Here is an 18,437-nt window from a genome sequence, read left to right as displayed (position 1 = left end):
TAACTGGATGATGTAGGTCCTATCGGCCCATCACACTTGCGTTCTCTCATAGATATAGCTGTATTTTGTTTCTATGGTAACCTTTGATGCCCACAGAACAATTCTTGTGTCACAGGCAGCATTTAAAACGCAATCCTCCCTGGACGTGGTAGAGACGCCCCCGGTCCGTCGGGTCTCTCGCTGCAGTTCCGCTGGTTGGCCGCAGGGGGCGAAATCTGCGGCGGCCTGGAAAACTGGCGGGGGCGCGAGACGCCGCTCTCTCTCGGGTCAGGCTCTCGGCTCTCGGCTCGGCTCCCTGCTCCCGGCTCCCTGTTCCCGGCTCTCAGCTCTCGGCTCCCGTCTCCCGGTTTCCGGCTCCCGGCTCCGGGTTCCCTGTTCCATGCGCAGTGCTGTTCCTCAAACGACGCGCAGCTGAGGACTGTGGGTGAGGACACGGGAGGCAGTGTCGTCGGATCCGCCCGCAGTCCGCAGCCCCACTGAGCCCGGAGGCCGCCGGGATGGAGCCGCGGCTCCCGGTTGGAGCACAGCCCCTTGTTGTATCCGCTTGAGGGAAGGGGGAGGGAAGGCCGGGCCGGGCGGGCGGGGGGTCGGGGGAACTGTGGAACGCGGTGGAGAGGTTGGGGTGCGGTCGGGCCGGGGCCGAGCCGACCGGGGGAAGGGGGCCGGCGCGGGAGGCGATGCCTTGGGCAGTGGGGAGGGCGGGCGGAGGAATGGGAGCCTCTAACCCGCACCGCGCCACCCCTGCCTGGCCGCTCATTTAGAGGAGACCCTTGACTACTGCCTGCATACTATCGAGGGTATGGAGATGAAGGGTACTCTGCGGGAGCCCCGCGCCCTGACGCTAGCCCAGAGGAACGGGCAATATGAGTAAGTAACCACCTGATTCCCACGGAGGAGGGGAGCCTGCCATTACCTCCCAACCCCAAGCCGCGACAAGCCACCCACCCTCCTCCCCCTGAGGCTGCGTGGGCAACAGGTTCAGGCCCAGGTGTGAAGTGCGAGTGCTGTAGGCATGGGGCTTTGTCCCCAACTTCCAAGCCGCCTCATCGCTCCTAGCAGTGTGGTTCAGTGGAAGGACTCAACAGGCGGGCGCTGAAGCAGGAAGCCTGGGTTTTTAGTTCCTGCCTCTGCAACTGACATGTGTTGTGTAACCTTGGGCAAGTCAATAATGTTTTCTGGGCTTTGGTGTCCTCAACAGTTAAATAAAAACATTAACTGCCTTTACCTTATGGACTTTGAAGTTGTAACTGGAAGAATAATAAATGCTCAAATGGTTTGCAAAAAGTAAAAGTGTTATAGAAAGGCTTGTTAGCCTTACAGAAGTGCCTTTTCTTTTTTTTTTTTTTTAAAGATTTTATTTATTCATCTGACAGAGAGAGATCACAAGCAGGCAGAGAGGCAGGCAGAGAGACAGGAGGAAGCAGGCTCCCCGCTGAGCAGAGAGCCCGATGCAGGACTCGATCCCAGGACTCCGAGATCATGACCTGAGCCGAAGGCAGCGGCTTAACCCACTGAGCCACCCAGGCGCCCCAGAAGTGCCTTTTCTTAATCGCATTCAACTGGTTCCTCCAGTCTGCCCACCCCCTATTCCACTTGCTTGAAGGCATAATCATAAATTCAGTAATGGTTTAGTGTACACCAGTAACTGCCTCACTTATTGACTTGACTGATAGAAAAAGTAATGAAATGTGTAGAAATATAAACATTTGGCAGTTTGTCAGTGTGTGTTAACCTTCCATTCTGCCTTGCATTTAGAAGCTCAGTAAACACTGTTGAATAAAAGATTATTTTGATAAGCTATCACTATAGTTGCTGATCTCACTCCTTTCCACTAATGCCACATCTTAAAAGTGTCCATGGTGACCAGTACATATCATGGGCCCTGTCCCTGTGTGCCCAAGCCACCTTCCTTGGTTGTTCATTGGTTTCTTGACATCAGAATTTAAAAATCATTGATCACTCAAATCTTGTCTTCTCCCAACATTGAATTAGGCCTAAAACCAGTTTTTCTCAATCTCTGCTTTTAGATTGCTCAGACCCAGTGTGTGTCTGTGCTGTCTAATTTACACAGAGGATATTCCCACTAACCTAGCCTTCTCTTTTCTGAGTCTCTTGGTGCCACTCTAACTGGATGTCAGTTGGGCTTATGAAGTAGCTTTTCCCTAGGTCCCGTTTGGTCAGCTCTGTTGGTGTGGTAAATTCATGTTGCTTTTCCCAGATTTCAGCAAACCCTGGAAGACCAGTTTAATAGTAAATTCAATAGAAAAGTGAATTGAAGAGTGGAATACCACTGCCACTTCCAAAGGCTAGAATGGGTGAAAAGATGTGACCCTTGGGTAAATCAGTAAATTTTTTGTACTTCTGTTTATTCTTCTGTAAAAACATAATTAGGAGGATTAAATAAAAGAGCTACACTGTTGAAATGACCACAGATAGGATGTGGTTCCTTGGTTTGATAGGTTTAGAGCTGTAGTTAGCTAATACTGAAGTGAGCAGCTGGCCTCGAGATAATTCCTCGTGTCATCTGGCCTCCTGTACTAGAAGAACTTTTAAACTTGGAGTGGGGGACACCTGGGTGGCTCTGTTGGTTAAGTGACTGCCTTTGGCTCAGGTCATGATCCCAGGGTCTTGGGATTGAGTCCCATATTGAGCTCCTTGCTCAGTGGGAAGCCTGCTTTTCCCTCTGCCTCTGCTGCTCCCGCTGCTTTGCACTCTCTCTCTCTCTGACAAATAAATAAATAAAATCTAAAAAAACAAAAAACAAATGGAGTGGCAGCTCTGCTGACTATTTGTGTCCTCTCCACAAATAAATCAAAATCTTATGTTCCATTTCTGTTTAAGGTACGAGGGTATAGCAACAACTAAGACTTTACGGCTTGGTATGTGCCAGGTACTCTTCTAAGTACTTTCCATGAATTAGTTCATTTAACCATCCTGTGAGGTTTACTGTGAAATTATAATAGTCTCATCATCATCCCTCCATTTCTAGATAAAGAAACTGAGGCACAGAGAGATTAAGTCACTTGTTCACAGGAAGTAACATACCTGAGATGTGAACCCATGTAGAATTTCAGAGTTACACTGAGAAGTTTCTTTTGAAATCATTTGTTGGTACCTAATACTGTCATATAATCTGTAATCCTCAGATTCTTGTCTCATGGGTACCTTCTCTGACTTGCATTCTTCCAAGTACTTTTCTTCCAAGTAATTTTCTTACTTTTGGGCTTTTTCTCTTAGAACTTGAAGCCTGTTATAACCTTTAGTTCTGTGGTTCCTCCTGTCAACCACTGGAGAAATTTAGTTGAGAGGGTAAAATTATAATAAAAATAAGAGGTTTTTTTTGAAATAGGGACTCAAACACTATTCTTTTTTTTTTCAAGGAAAATGGATTATGATGCAACGTGTTGTTTCATCTTTAACCTTCCTTGAACTAATCAAAGTATTTCTTAGTAATGCCGAGTTCATATTCACAATCTGTTACTTTTCTGTTTGACAACTACCAAATTCTAATTTCCATTCTTTTTGCCATATACCTATTACTTTTCATCTTCCTGTTCTGAAAGTAATGATTACATTTAAGAAGAATTTTTTTTAAAGATTTTTATTTATTTGACAGACAGAGATCACAAGTAGGCAGAGAGGCAGGCATAGAGAGAGAGAGGAGGAAGCAGGCTCCCTGATAAGCAGAGAGCCCGATGTGGGGCTCGATCCCAGGACCCTGGGATCATGACCTGAGCCGAAGGTAGAGGCTTTAACCCACTGAGCCTCCCAGGCGCCCCTAAGAAGAATTTTTTATACTTATTTTTAGCCCTATTGCTACAATTTATTTAGTGGCTAACACATAGTAGATATTGGGGAATTGACTTAAATTCCAAGTTTATCTTTGTTTTGTCATGGATTTTGAGGAGGTTGCACTTTTTAAATTGAGATATATTTGACATAATATGTTTCAGGTGCACAACATAATGATTCAATATTTGTATATATTGTGAAATGGTCATAATCTAGCTAATACCCATCACCACACAGTTACAGATTTTTTTCTTATAAGAATTTTTAAGATCTACTCTCCTAGTATCTTTCAAATATACAATACAGTGTTATTGACAGTAGTCACCATGCTATACATTACATACCCATGACTTATTTTATAACTGGTAATACGTACCTTTTGACCCCCCCTTGATCCATTTCACCCATACCGTACCCCTGACAACCACTGATCTGTTCTCTGTATCTGTGATTTCAGGGTTTTGTTTTAAGATTCTACATATAAGTGCGATCATATGGTATTTGTCTTTCTCTGACTTATTTTACTTATAATATTTCTCTCAAGGTCCATTCATGTTGTTTCATGATGGCTTTTTTGGGAGATTTTTATTTATTCATTTATTTTTGAGAGAGAGAGAGAAAATGAGCCAGGAGAGGGGCAGAGGGAGAAGCAGACTCCCAGCTGAGCAGGGAGCCCAATGCAGGACTCGATCCAGGGCCTTAGAATCATGACCTGAGCTAAAGGCAGTCGCTTAACCAACTGAGCCACCAGGTGCACCTTCATAATGGCTTTTCACAGTACAGTCCAGTCAAAGTTTTACTGCCAATGTCAAACACTCTATTACTTTTTTTTCTAAGATTTTTATTTCTTTATTTATTTGACAGAGATCACAAGTAGGCAGAGAAGAAGGCAGAGAGAGGGGAGGGAAGCAGGCTCCCTGCTGAGCAGAGAGCCAGACGCCGGGGCTTGATCCCAGGACCCCTGAAATCATGACCTGAGCCGAAGGCTTTAACCCACTGAGCCACCCAGGCACCCCTCAAACACTTTATTTCTCATCTTCATTTCTTTGAGATTATATTGGTTTGTGTTCATTTTCCCAAAAGTCAGCTCTTCCTCCTTCACTCTTGCTTTGTCAGTCTTTATCTAGTTTCTGATCTTCATTTGGCTTTATAGAACTTTCTGCTCAACTTACGAACTTTGCAGGCTGAAAGGAGCCTGCCCAAGGGCACCTGGGTGGTGGCTTAGTTGGTTAACCATCCAGCTCTTGATTTTGGCTCGGGTCCTGATCTCATGGATCCTGAGATTGAGCCCCATGTCCAGCTCTGCGCTCAGTGGGGAGTCTGCTTGAGAGTCTCTCTCTCCTTCTCCCCCTGCCCCTCCCCCCACTCATGCACACATGTTCTCTCTCTAAAACAAATAAATATATTTTTTTAAAAAGGAGCTTGCCCCATATTCCTCTAATCACCTTAAAATAGGAACCTTGCAAATTAGGTAAGCAGAATCAGAGCAGAAAGATAGCATTAATATTTTATTTCCACTTAGTTCTGTCTAGGCAATTCCTTTCCCCATGTTATCTCCTTTAAAGTTAACACATTTGAAATAAAAATTCATAAAGCCAAAACAAGTCCCCCCAAAAGACAACAAACTAGAAATAAAACCCCTTAAAACAAGGACACTTTTTAATGTCAGAGGCTGAACAAGTTATGCTTAGAAATTTATCTGTTTATAGTTTAGTTAAACTGGTTCATTTATTCACCCAGTATTGAGCATCTATATTAGGCAGGAAGCAAAACTGAGTATGATAAGGTCTTTGTTTTCAAGGAGTTCAAATCAGTGAGGGAAATAAATATAACTGCAATGGAGGGTGTTTGTGCTTTATTAGAGGGGTAAACAAAGAGGATTAGGGTACTGGTTCTGCTTTGGACAATTAAGAGAAGCTGCTAAGAGGAGGTGATATTTGAGTTAGGTCTCAGGAAGAAAAGAAGAGTGTTTCTGGCAAAAAGTACCATCTGAAGACTGCTTGATTTGTGGGAAACTAGGAGATATTCAGAATGGTTGCTTACCAATAGGTCATCCCTTGATTCTGGGCCACTAAGAATAAGTAGTAAATGAAAATTAATATTTCAGGAGTACGTAGAAATACATTTAGAAGTCTTTCATTTCGTACTGGGGGGCCAAATTCAGTCCTGTTTACCTAGAAACACCAGCATGAAGTTGGAAGCCAGAGTGAAAGCACAAGGAATGTAAAAGCCCTGGTTGTGATATCTGCTACCCTGTTGGTCATGGGTTGTTTTAACTGATCCAGCTGGCTGGACACCTCTTCGTACTTCTCCATGAACCTATTTACTTGTTTGAAGAGACAGAACCATTGTTTGGAAAAAGCCATGAGAATATAATCTGAAGGCTTATCTATGAAATTTCTAATTCATTTATTCAACAAACTTGAGTGCTAAGTTCTAGGCACTATGCTAGGTACTAGAAATACTATGGTGAATGGGTGGCTCTGTGGATTAAAGCCTCTGCCTTCAGCTCAGGTCATGGTCCCAGGGTCCTGGGATCGAGCCCCACATCAGGCTCTCTGCTCGATGGGGAGCCTGCTTCCTCCTCTCTCTCTGCCTGTCTCCTCTGCCTACTTGTAATCTCTGTCAAATAAATAAATAAAAATCTAAAAAAAAATAGAAATACTATGGTGAAAAGACAACCATAGTCTGCCTTCATGGAGTTCACACTTAGCTACTCTTCACTCTGCTATGCATACTATAAATGTGTATGCACTATAATTCTTGTTTTTAAGATCATAAGCTGTGTTTAGGACATAGTCTATTATATATTCTTTATGGCAGAGGACAGTGTGGTATTCAGATATTGATCATCACTAATACCCTCTTAGATCTAGAGCAATTTCTAGCTGTCACAATGCTCAGATCCAGGGAATGAGATGCAGTAAGTCTAATAAATATGGACTAGATTTGTGTAACACACGCAATATATTTTTTGTTAAATGTTTGAGTTTTTCAGTAGTTATTCCTTGATGCATTCTTCTGTTTCCTAGGTTAATAATCCAGTTGTGCGAGAAGGAACAGCATGTTCAAGATATCATTCCTATAAATAGCCACTTCAGATGTGTTCAAGGTACTAGTTTTACAGTGTTTTTCCCTGGTCATTATTGCATCGTGTAATACCATACATATTTAAATTTGTCACTGCACATAAATGAAATGTATTACTCTTTGCATAAAATAATAATATTACTAAGCTACTATTGAGATGATGCTTTGTCTGTGAGTGCTGAAGGATTGTACTGAAATGCAATCACCTGCTTCCCTCGTTGGGGGTTAGAGGTGTATGTAGTCTGTTACCTATGATGGTAGTCTTTTATGCTTATGGACCTATGTTTGGATCTAAATGACATTCTTGGTTTTAACAAACACACTGCTCATTGTAAAGTATCAAGGTCACTTGGATTCACACACATTCATCACTTTCTCCCCACACTATTCGAAATTAAAACATTTGGCAACAAGCCTTACCAGATTTTAATACCTTACACTCAATTGTGCTGATTCTCAGACCTTGACATCGGTGAATCATAAGAAAATTGACTCCCAAGGAGGAAATATTTGGCTTCCTGCCTGCAAATTTGGGTCAAAGAACAGAAAATCTGTTGTTTCATCTGCTACAGTGAGACCCAAAATTTGGGAGATTTGTGTGGGAGCTGTTGCCTCTGTTATCTCACATTGCTCTAGAAGGGAAATTGATTACTAGAGAACAAATGCATTATGTTTCCAGTGGGTTCATTGCCGTCATCAGAAAGAAGCATTCTGTATCAACTGTAGCTTTTTGAATCTTACCTTGCATAGGTTTTTTTCTTAAGTTTCATAGAATCTTATTTTTATCACAGAAGTAATGCATATACTGTAGAAAGTTTGAAAAGACAGAAAAAGTGTAAAGCAAATAAGTATATTCCTATCTTTCAGAGATAAACACCCAACATTTTCTTTTTCTTCTACACATGTAACTTTTAGGGTGGGCAGAACTCATACTATATGCAGTTTTTTGTGTGTTCTTTATGCCATCATATTCTGATTGCTTTTCCATGCTATTAATAGGTATATATATGCCATTTTATGAATAGCCCATAGTGTAGTTATTCCCATGTTTGACATTTGGGTTTTTTTTTTTCGCTAGTTTAAATAGTAATGTGATGAATATCTCTGTACATAAAGCTCCTTGTATATCTCTTATTAGGATTTATTCCTGTAAATAGAAATACTAAATGGGTCTGACTTTTTAAGAAAATATATATTAAGAATTAAAAAAACCTACAATGAATAGTATCCACATTGTATAGAAAAATGAAATCATAGCCATTTAGCTTGCACTGTGTGAGAGGGACATATTGAACAAGACATCTGCATGCCACAGTAAGTTGCTATGGTCATTTGACTTTTCAGGGTGTAGTACCATTTATTACATGCCTAGCCCTTTAAGGAGGTGAAAAGCCATGACCTCAGTAAGTTTTAGCATCCTATTAACTCTGTACCTTTTTGTACTATTTCTACAACCTCTTTTTACATTATTTCTCTTAGTATTCCTTTTAATAGGAAATGGTCGATTGTTAGATTGTAATCTAAGAAAATATGTGTGTACACACATCGTAGTTCCCCATAACAAAAGGAACCGTTACTTCCTTGTTTTTACACCCTTTCTGTTTCCCAACCTGTTGCATCTATTTTGATAAGTCTATAAATACTTGGTTTTTATTTATTTTTTTAAAGTTTTTAAAAATTTATTTGAGAGAGAGAGAGAGAGAGAGTGAGAGAGCCACAAGCAGGGGGAGGGGCAAAGGGAGAGGGAGAAGCAGGCTCCGCACTGAGCAGGGATCTCGATGCTGGGCTTGATCCCAGGACCCCAGGACCATGGCCTAAGCCAAAGGCAGATACCCAACCAGCTGAGCCATCCAGGCACCCCAATACTTGGTTTTAAATAATTAAAGTTACTGAAGAACAGTGAGAAATTTATAGTACTTATGTCTTGATGCACTATTGTCCCTTGCTAGTCTCATGCTAATGAGAATATTGAGGCTATTTTTTAATATCAGACAACTACTTAGAGTAGCTACTGTAGTAGCTGAATAATGGGACCAAATATACAATCCAGGCTTGTGAGGGATCTAGAAAAGGCTGAGACTACTCCATCTGGCCAAGGTAGATCCAGGCTAATCCTAAGGAGTCAGTACCCAGAGTTCAACTAGCCAGGAGGGTCTTACAGGTGCTGTTGGCCAAATCCAGGGAAGTCAGAGAAGAGATGGGTTGCATCTAGACACTGGAAGGAAGGAAGGAAGTCCAGGAGAGCCAGCTGGGAGAAAATAGAACTGAACTTGGGAGACTGTGCTTTGCCCTGTTTTATACTTCCTTGTTGGGTGTGATAGGCCAGATCTCAGGTATTAATTATAGCCTGAAGGTCAAGAGCTTAAGGTATTCTCTGATCCTAAATGGGGCAGAGGCAGAAGAAATGAGATCACTGGGAAGTTTTCAGAGACAAAATCTGAGTTAAGTAAGTAATTCACCTCTGGGCCTTTACAGTCACTTCCATGGCTTTTTTCTTTTTTTTTTTAGATTTTTAAAAATTTGTTAATTTTTAGAGAGTGGGGGGAGGGGCAGAGGTGGAGGGAGCCCCACACACGGAGCCCACAGAGCCCTATGGAGCCAGATGCAGATGTGGGGCTCATTCCCATGACCCTGAGATTATAACCTGAACTGAAATCAAGAGTTGGACGCTCAACCAACTGAAACACCCAGGTGCACCTTGGCTTTCTATAAGAATTATCTAGGGGCACCTGGCTGGCTCAGTTAGTAGAGCATATGACTGACTCTTTTTTTTTTTTTTTTAAAGATTTTATTTATTTATTTGACAGACAGAGATTACAAGTAAGCAGAGAGGCAGGCAGAGAGAGAGAGAGAAGGAAGCAGGCTCCCCGCTGAGCAGAGAGCCCGATGTGGGGCTCAATCCTAGGACCCTGGGATCATGACCTGAGCCGAAGGCAGAGGCTTTAACCCACTGAGCCACCCAGGTGCCCCATGACTGACTCTTGATCTCGGTGTTGAACCCCATGTTGGGTGTAGAAATCACATAAAAATAAAACCGTTTTTAAAAAGAGAATTAACTAAGTGACACAGTTAGATTCTATTAAATCAGTATGTTATAGTTGAGGGGAATTAAATTCATCTTTGCTTGAATTAACATGTTTATGTTGCCTACTATTGCCGTTCCTTAATTTGGTTTGAGGTGTTCCATATGGTTATTTGTTCAGTTTAGTTTTCTTTTAGTTGAATTGCTTATAATCTTTAGAACCTAGTGCTTCCAAAATCCATTTTTAAAAATGCTAACCAAAAAAAGCAAAGGATTTTTTAAAATGTTTTCTAAGACCCCGGAGTGGTGACTGAGAGAAACAGTTATTTACTTGGGCATATACCTTTTTTAGTTGTAATGAATGGTTTTCTCGTCCCTGATCCTGTTCTTTGTTCTTTTCCCTCAGAAGCAGAAGAAACTCTTTTGATTGATATAGCTTCAAACAGTGAGTACCATTCTGAATGGAATTTACTTTCACTCAACATATATTTAATTGAATACCCACTAAGACCCCTTTTGGGGCACATTTTGATTTTACCATTTTATCCTGTATTCTTCATTTTCTTAAGGGAGCCATACAAGTTAAGTTTGCCCCCTAAAAACTTTTAGTCTAAACATAAGAAAAAGCAGGTGGCTGGCAAGAATTTAAAAAGTTGAAGAGGTGATCTGCTTCTCTAATGCTGAACTTCTTTGAGCCGTCAGTATTTTTGGCATCAGTGGGTTTTTTTTTGTTTTTTTGTTTTTTTTTTTAAGATTTTATTTATTTATTTGACAGAGAGATAGATCACAAGTAGGCAGAGAGGCAGTCAGAGAGAGAGGAGGAAGCAGGCTCCCCGCTGAGCAGAGAGCCCGATGCGGGCCTCGATCCCAGGACTCTGGGACCATGACCTGAGCCGAAGGCAGAGGCTTTAATCCACTGAGCCACCCAGCCACCCAGTGGTTTTGTTTTTTAACTGCTATTATATTTTAATTTTTTTTTCCTCATTCACTGTTTATTTTTGCATATTAAATCATAATGGTTTCCTTTATTCGTTATATCATTTTGGGAGGCCATAGAGTCCCCCTTGTACTGAGGGACTCAGTTTGATTGATTGCTTGTCTCAGGCTACCTCTTTTAACTTAAAATAATTTTGGTCTTTCATTTAAGCTCCATCCCCTCAAGGCATCCCTTCATCCGAAAGAACACAGTCTTCCTTCTCACTGTTTCACTTTTCTCATTTTTATCTGTTTGAAGCAAATCGTCATTGACTTTCTGTGCAAGCTGTTCTCTGTTTGTCATCAAATTGTGCTGTGTTATGGGGAGGAGAAAACGGGCACTTGAATGCTACCTTGACTACTCAGTGGTTGCTATGGAAAGGCGTTTGTGACCACATGCATGTAAATCAAACTGGTTGCCTTATCTCTTGCTTGAGTCCTTGGATGAGTGGGGTTCAGCCCTTACCTTGAGGCTATGGGTTATACATAATTTTGTTTAGAAACAGTCCCTGTCCTTGCTACCATTAATTTGTATTGAATAATTCAGTTAGACTTTTTCTGATTTGGGTTTTATTATTCTTTTCTTTGGTCGTGGATTTTAGAAGTCTTAAGGTTTGGTTCTAAAAAGCTAAATAAACCCAGCTGCTGATTTCTGCAGGTATCCAAGAGAGCAAATAACTTACTATCTACATCTTACTGTGTTTACAAAGGAGAAGACAGAAACAGCACTAAAAGAGCAAAATGTGAGCAAAGGCAGTTCAGTAGTGACTGACGTTGCTGACAAAATAAGATGCCAAAATGTCCTGTTCCCGTAGAAATAGATACTTGAGCCAAAGCTGAAAAGTTAAACTGAGCTGTGCCTTTTCTCTTATAAACACCTATTTATAGCATTAGTTCTTTTGCCTTTTCCTACATAGAAATTAGCCATGTGTTGCTTTGTCCTGGGTTCGAGTTACTGGATCATAGCAGGATCAGTAACCACTTGAATAAAATCCTTTGTTATTTCTGCCCATTTAGTAATATTTGCAAGGAAACCAGATTCTGTCTTGATCTTTGCGCTTCATACATAAACCTTTAAAGCATATAGTATGTGCAGGAGGGAGGCCCTGGGTTTGTTAGGCAGGCCTGATTTTAATGTAAATATGTTTTCCCATTGTCTAGATGTTGGTATTAAACATTTTATATTTTTCTTATTATTGAGGTAATAATTATATCTTCATTATGTACAATTTGGAAAATTCAGAAAACTTTGAAGTATCAAATTGAAATTATGTTCCTGCAATCTAGAGATCACTGCTATAGGTAACACTGTTATGTGTCACTTTCCAGTCTTTTATGTTTTTATATGATTGGAATCTTTATATGTAGTTTCTATATTGCATTTTCATTTAACTTTATATTGTGAGCTTTTTCCATGTCATTTAAAATTATTTAAAAACATGATTTTTAATGACTAATATTTCACCATAAGTATGTGCCAGATTTTACTAAATTAAGTCCTTTATAAAATTAAGACACCGTCAAGGAACATGGTGTATCACTGTACTAATAGTTACCAGGTTTTAGATATTTATCTTTTATCCAGTCACTTTATAGAAATATATTTAAAATTTGGGGGGTGCTGTTTATTTTGTTGGTTTTGATAGACAGCCTTAATCATCTGCAAATAATAATTTTGTCTCCTTTCTAGTACCTGTAACTATTAGTTTTGCTTCATGTCTCATTTTACCAATGAGAATTTTAAGACCAATATTAAATAATGATGATAATTCTTGTTTAGCTCCTATTTTCAGTAAGAATGCCTCAGATGGTGCTTCATTGTTGAGGACATGATTGCATATTTACTTGATAGGGTTTTTAAAAAACCATATTAAGAAACTGCATTTATTTCAAGTTTATGTGGTTTTTAAAATCATAAATGTATATTGAATTTTATCAGATGTCTTTATACTATTTATAGAGATGATTATATTATTATTCCTTATTTGACCTCTTGGACTATATTATACTAATTTCCTAATATTAAATCCTCCCTTACTATTCATTATTTAACAAATACTTGTTGAGTGCCTTCTATTTGCCAGGCACTGTTCTAAGTGCTGCAGAATCAGTGGAGAACAACATAGATAAGATTGCTGCTCCTGCTTTTGTTCTTGCTTCTGTGCTTTTTGGTACTATATGCCTATAGTGAATTAATTCTTTCTATGAAATGTGAATACCCTTTATGTGCTAGGCACTGTGCTAGGCTCTAGGGATGTATCAGAAAGCAATATAGTCATGTTATACCATCAGTCAGTACAGAACAACAGACTTGGAACTGATAGGTATAGATACTTACAGAGTTGCAGTTTTGATAAATGCTCTCAAGGAGAAATACAGAGTTTATAAGAGAGTTAACTAAATTACGTGATGTGGTCAGGGAAGGCCTCTTTAAGTGACATTTAAATTGAGACCAGAGGGGCTAAGTAAGACAGAGGTAAAAATAGGGGAGAGAAAAGTAAATGGAACTACATATGTAAAGGCCCCCAATTGGGGAAGTAGCTTGACACATTCTTTGAAGTGAAAGAAGGCCAGGGTGATTGGAACAAGGCTTAGGCATCAAGTTAGGATGGGCTAAGGCCAGATCCAGTAAGATCTTGTAAGCCATGTTAAGGAATCTGGATTTTTACATTTAAAAAATGGGAAGAATATGAAGGATTTTATGCCAGGGTGTCATCATTTGCATGGAACCCAGTTAGGAGGCTGTTTTAGGAGTTTAAGCTAGAGGAGCATCTGGGTGGCTCAGTCAGTTGGGTGTCAGACCCTTGATTTTGGCTCAGTTTGTGCTCTCAGTGTCATGGGATCTGGCTGAGTGGGCTTTGTGCTCGGTGGGGAGTCTACTGGAGATTCTCTCTCTCCCTCTCCCTCTGCCCCTCCTCCCCCTGCCCCCTGGCTTATGTACACACTCTCTCTAAAATAAATCTTGGGGTCCCTGGGTGGCTCGGTTGGTTAAGCATCTGCCTTCAGCCCAGGTCATGATCCTGGGTCCTTGGATGGAGCCACACATTGGGCCCCTTGCTCAGCAGGGAGCCTGCTTCTCCCTTTCTCTCTGCCTGCTGCTCCTCCTGCTTGTGTTCTCTCTCTGTCAAATGAATAAATAAAATCTTTAAAAGAACTTAAAAAAAAAGGATTTTAAGATCTAGAATATGAGCATGGTGGCAGTATAAATGGAGAGAAGTGGACAGATTTGATAAATGTTTTTGGAGATTAAATCAACAGAGATTGGTTTGGGCATAGGGAGTGAGTTGAAGAGAAGTGTCAAGGATGAATCTTAGGTTACTGGCATGAATGTGGATGATGGTACCATTTGCAAAAATAAGAACTTTGCGGAAGGATTAAGTTTTCCTTTGAGGGGGTTGTGAATTCAGTTTTAGTTATGTTTAGTTTGAGATTTGAGACATTTGACTGTAGGTGATAAATTGACAGTTGAATGTATGCATCCAAAGCTCAAAAGAAAGGTTTGGGCCACTAGCACATAGATGGTATTTGAAACCATGAGAGATGATGCAACTGGACATAGAGCTGTGCTATCAAATATGGTAGTTGCTAGTTACATGTACCTGTTTAAATTAATTAGAAATAAAATGAGAAGTTCATTTCTTCAGTCATACTACTAACATTTCAAGTACTCATTTGCCACATGTGATTATTGGTTACTATTGGACAATGCTGATAGAAAATGGGAAGAAAAGTTTTAGATTGAACTCTAAGGAACCCTGCTTTTAAAAGGGTAGATAGAGGAGGAAATACCTCAAAGGGTGCTAAAAAATTAGTGATCAGAGAGAGGCAAACTAGATGAGTATAGTATCAGAGAAGCCTTTCGAAAAGATTATTCAAGGAATGGTTAACCATTGATTTCTGCTGATAGGTCTAAATAAGATGACTGAAGAGGATCTGTTGGATTTAGCAATTTGGAGGTTATTGGTGACCTTAACAAAGATATTTTAAAAGGGTTGTGGGAGCCAAAGTCATATTGGAATGGATTCATGTGAGAAATAGGACGTGAGTAAGTAGTGACTGTGTTTTTTTTTTTTTAAAGGCTTTGCTGTGAGGGATGCCGGGATGGCTCAGTCGTTTAAGCATCTGTCGTTTAAGCATCTGTCTTTGGCTCAGGTTATGATCCTAGGGTCCTGGGATTGAGTCCCACATCAGGCTTCTTGCTCAGCAGGGAGCCTGCTTTCCCCTGCACCTGCTGCTCCCCCTCCTTGTTCTTTCTCTCTCTCTCTCTGACAAATAAATAAAATCTTAAAAAAAAAAACTCTGTTGTCGAGGGGAGTGTAGAGATAGACTAGAGTTGGAGGGAAATACGGGGTCTAGGAAGGTTTTTTGTTGTTAAAATAGTGTAGTGCATAAACAATGAATTCTGGAACACTGAAAAGAAATAAAATAAAATGAAATTAAAAAATAATAAAATAGGATTTGGAATACAATTTAATGCTAATGGGAAGGCGCCTGTGAAAGAGGGAGGTTAAAGATATTCGGGGGAGGTTTCTAGGAAATGATCGTGCATGTAAGGTTCCTGAGAGAATTGGAGGGATTATAATTCAAAGAGAAGGTGGCCTTTGATAGGAGGACTCCTCTTCCTTAGAATGGAAAGGAGAATTTGAGTACAAATACGTAGGTTTCCATGTGATGGCTTCCATTTTCTCTGAAGCATGAGGTGAAGCAATCCACTTGGAATGAGAGGGTTTGAGAAAAGGGGATCCAAAAATTAAGGATAATTGAGGAGGTGTGAAATGGTTGTCCCAGATAGTAGTGGGAGACTAGTTGACTGGAAACTTAGATGACTTCCTATCATAGAGGGCCCAGTTGGGGTTAGCAGTCATTTTATAATGGGGTGTATGTGTATGTTTGTTTACTCCCTCTGGAGTAAGACAGTTGGATTTCTGAGGGTTGAAAGTTAACCAGGTAGGAGGAACAGGATGGTGAGCAGTAGGTGCTGTGGAAGAACAGGGTGATAAGGCAGGTCTGGACTTTTGCAACAGAGTTTAATGATGACATCTGTTTGACAAAATAGGAAGTGAAAGCAGGAGTTAGCGAATGGTAAGAAAGTAGAGAGGGGATCAGTCGGCTGGAGGTTCCCATATGAGCAAGTAAGCTGGAAGTAACAGGTCAGAATGGGATATTTCAATTAGAGATTTATGAGGTGATGGTTTCTATGATTAAAAGGTTCAGAGTATATCTGAGGGAAATCCCAGTAGGGACTGAAGGAGCAGGTGGCTGAGATGGTGAGCCAAGGTCATTGGATGAGGAAGTGGAAGATGTTGACTGTGTTTTCTACACTAATTTGTAAGGAATCCAAATTTAAGGCAAGAGTTTGAGTGGAGAGAAAGTCTTAGGAGTTGGGTATTGAATTGTAGATTCAGAAGTTGTAGGGAGGATGGTACATGATCTCATAGAGGGAGGAGAGAAGGGAAAAAGTTGGTATAATCCAATGGGTGAACCTAAAAGGAAAAAGGATTTGTCCTGAGGGAGAAGAGGGAATGGTTTGGAGATGGCATTAGGACAAATAAGGACAGCAGTCTTAAATTCCATAGGGTGTGAGAGACCATAAACATCATCCAGGGACCAGCCGCTTCACAGGTGACTCTTTGATTTTCAATTTGGATACATGTTAGAATCACTTGGAGAGGTGTTTTTTTTTTTTTAAAGATTTTATTTATTTATTTGACAGAGAGATCACAAGCAGGCAGAGAGGCAGGCAGAGAGAGAGGAGGAAGCAGGCTCCCTGCTGAGCAGAGAGCCCGATGCGGGGCTCGATCCCAGGACTCTGAGATCATGACCTGAGCCGAAGGCAGCGGCTTAACCCACTGAGCCACCCAGGCGCCCCTCACTTGGAGAGTATTATAAAAACTACCAGTGCCTGAGCCTCACCCTCTGAGATTCTGCTTCATCGGGCTGGGGTGGGACCCAAATGTCCATTTTCTAAAAATGTCTCTGGTAATTCTAACGCAGCCATAATTGAGAATTGCTGAGAGATTAAGAGATTGCCTGAGCCTCACCCTCTGAGATTCTGCTTCATCGGGCTGGGGTGGGACCCAAATGTCCATTTTCTAAAAATGTCTCTGGTAATTCTAACGCAGCCATAATTGAGAATTGCTGAGAGATTAAGAGATTGTTGAGAGAATTACTGAGAGAACAGGGAGTGTTCAGAGAAGTTTGTTGATTATAGAGAGGCTAGGGGGTTTTGGAAGGAAAAATAGTAGAAGGTTGGGTCATGGGGTAATATTTGTCTTCTTTCCTATGCAACATGGTGAGAGAGTATCCAGTGTTATTTTGTAAGCAATTTCTGGAATTTTCTGTTAAATGAGTCAGTGTATTTTTTATATTTGCTAAAATATATCTTTCAAGGACTGTGGGAGAGAGATTATGTATTCTTGTTTAAGTTTATATCAGATAGAAACTTATTTTTTAATTTTCTTCTATTTTTTATATAAAGTATCCAAGAAAGGGAGGACTGTTTGTGCCCCAAAGGAGTTTTTCCCTCTATCTTCAAGGCTGTGATAATTGACAGCCTTTATTCATGCCCTTTGTTTTTGCTTCTCCTTATGGTAACACCCTCACTAATGTTCTTATCTGTGGTTCACTTGGGTGCCTTCTTTCTCACATTTTTCTTTTTTATCTCTTTTCTTCTAATCACTAAATCTATGAAGATAGAAACATAAAGAAATGCAAAGGGAAGAGATTCAGAAGTGGATTTCCAACATAAGAAACTAGGATTTTCATTTCATTTTCTCATCACTTTCATTTACAAGTGTGAGGGAGTCTGGTTCAACAGTTGTCTATTAAATACCTTTTCTCTGTGAAGTCTGACAGCGTTGTTGCCAGTAAAGTAACCAATCATCCTGGGTTGCCTGGGACTTTCCCAGTCTTAGCTTTGAAAGTCCTGAGTCCTGAGAAGCCCTTCAGTCCCAGACAACCCTAGGAGCTCATCATAAGTGTTGTATTGGATTACCTGTATGTGTAGCCCCACTTCTTGCTCTCAAGGAACTTACGGTTTCCAGGGGCATGAGAAAGCAATATATGTACTAAATCAGTTAAAATAAGAATATAAACAAGCACATAGGTTTCCTGGATTAGCATATCCAGATGACTGATACATATAACTAGGGCACCAGAAAAAGGGAGACAGTATATTATATACAAAAGAAACTAATGTCCTAGATCACTTTGCTGCTAATTATACTATTTTCCAATTGGCTATGCTTGAACCAGACCACTCCTGGTCATAGGTCATTATATTGCTTTGTACATTTATTCAAAACATGCACTTTTTACTTGGGGTAATGAGGTATAGATGCTTCTTTTCATAATAATTCAAACCAATCCCACTATTCTTTTCTTTTTAAATTAGTTTGTAAATTCAATTGCCTAAGTACAGTCTATACCCAGGAGCAAACCATCTTGTTTTCTTTATTCCCTTTATGCTTCAGATATTCTTACTATATAATCTGGATTTGAAATGGTAGGAATTTCCAACTGGGAGATGGGAAGAGGGTGGTTGGGAAAGTGATCTTTT

General features: G+C 40.4%; 1 protein-coding gene across 4 annotated transcripts in view; it reads left to right on the top strand.

Moving 5' to 3' along the window:
- Positions 1–266: 266 nt before the first annotated feature.
- Positions 267–18,437, top strand: part of OCRL (OCRL inositol polyphosphate-5-phosphatase) — a 54,133-nt gene continuing 35,962 nt past the window's right edge. For 2 of the 4 annotated variants that reach the window (XM_047716021.1, XM_047716020.1), the window contains exons 1-4: positions 267–534; positions 786–867; positions 6,825–6,904; positions 10,311–10,349. In XM_047716021.1, coding sequence (XP_047571977.1) covers positions 498–534; positions 786–867; positions 6,825–6,904; positions 10,311–10,349 — 238 coding nt within the window. In that variant the 5' untranslated portion in view covers positions 267–497. Of the gene's footprint in view, positions 537–785; positions 868–6,824; positions 6,905–10,310; positions 10,350–18,437 lie in introns of all 4 variants that reach the window. The other 2 variants (XM_047716019.1, XM_047716018.1) reach the window with 2 other exon arrangements.

This window comes from Lutra lutra, chromosome X (genome assembly GCF_902655055.1).
Source record: "Lutra lutra chromosome X, mLutLut1.2, whole genome shotgun sequence".
NCBI classification, from domain to species: Eukaryota; Metazoa; Chordata; class Mammalia; order Carnivora; family Mustelidae; genus Lutra; species Lutra lutra.
Note: the sequence above shows the minus strand (reverse complement) of the source record. Positions and strands in the feature narration are given on the sequence as shown.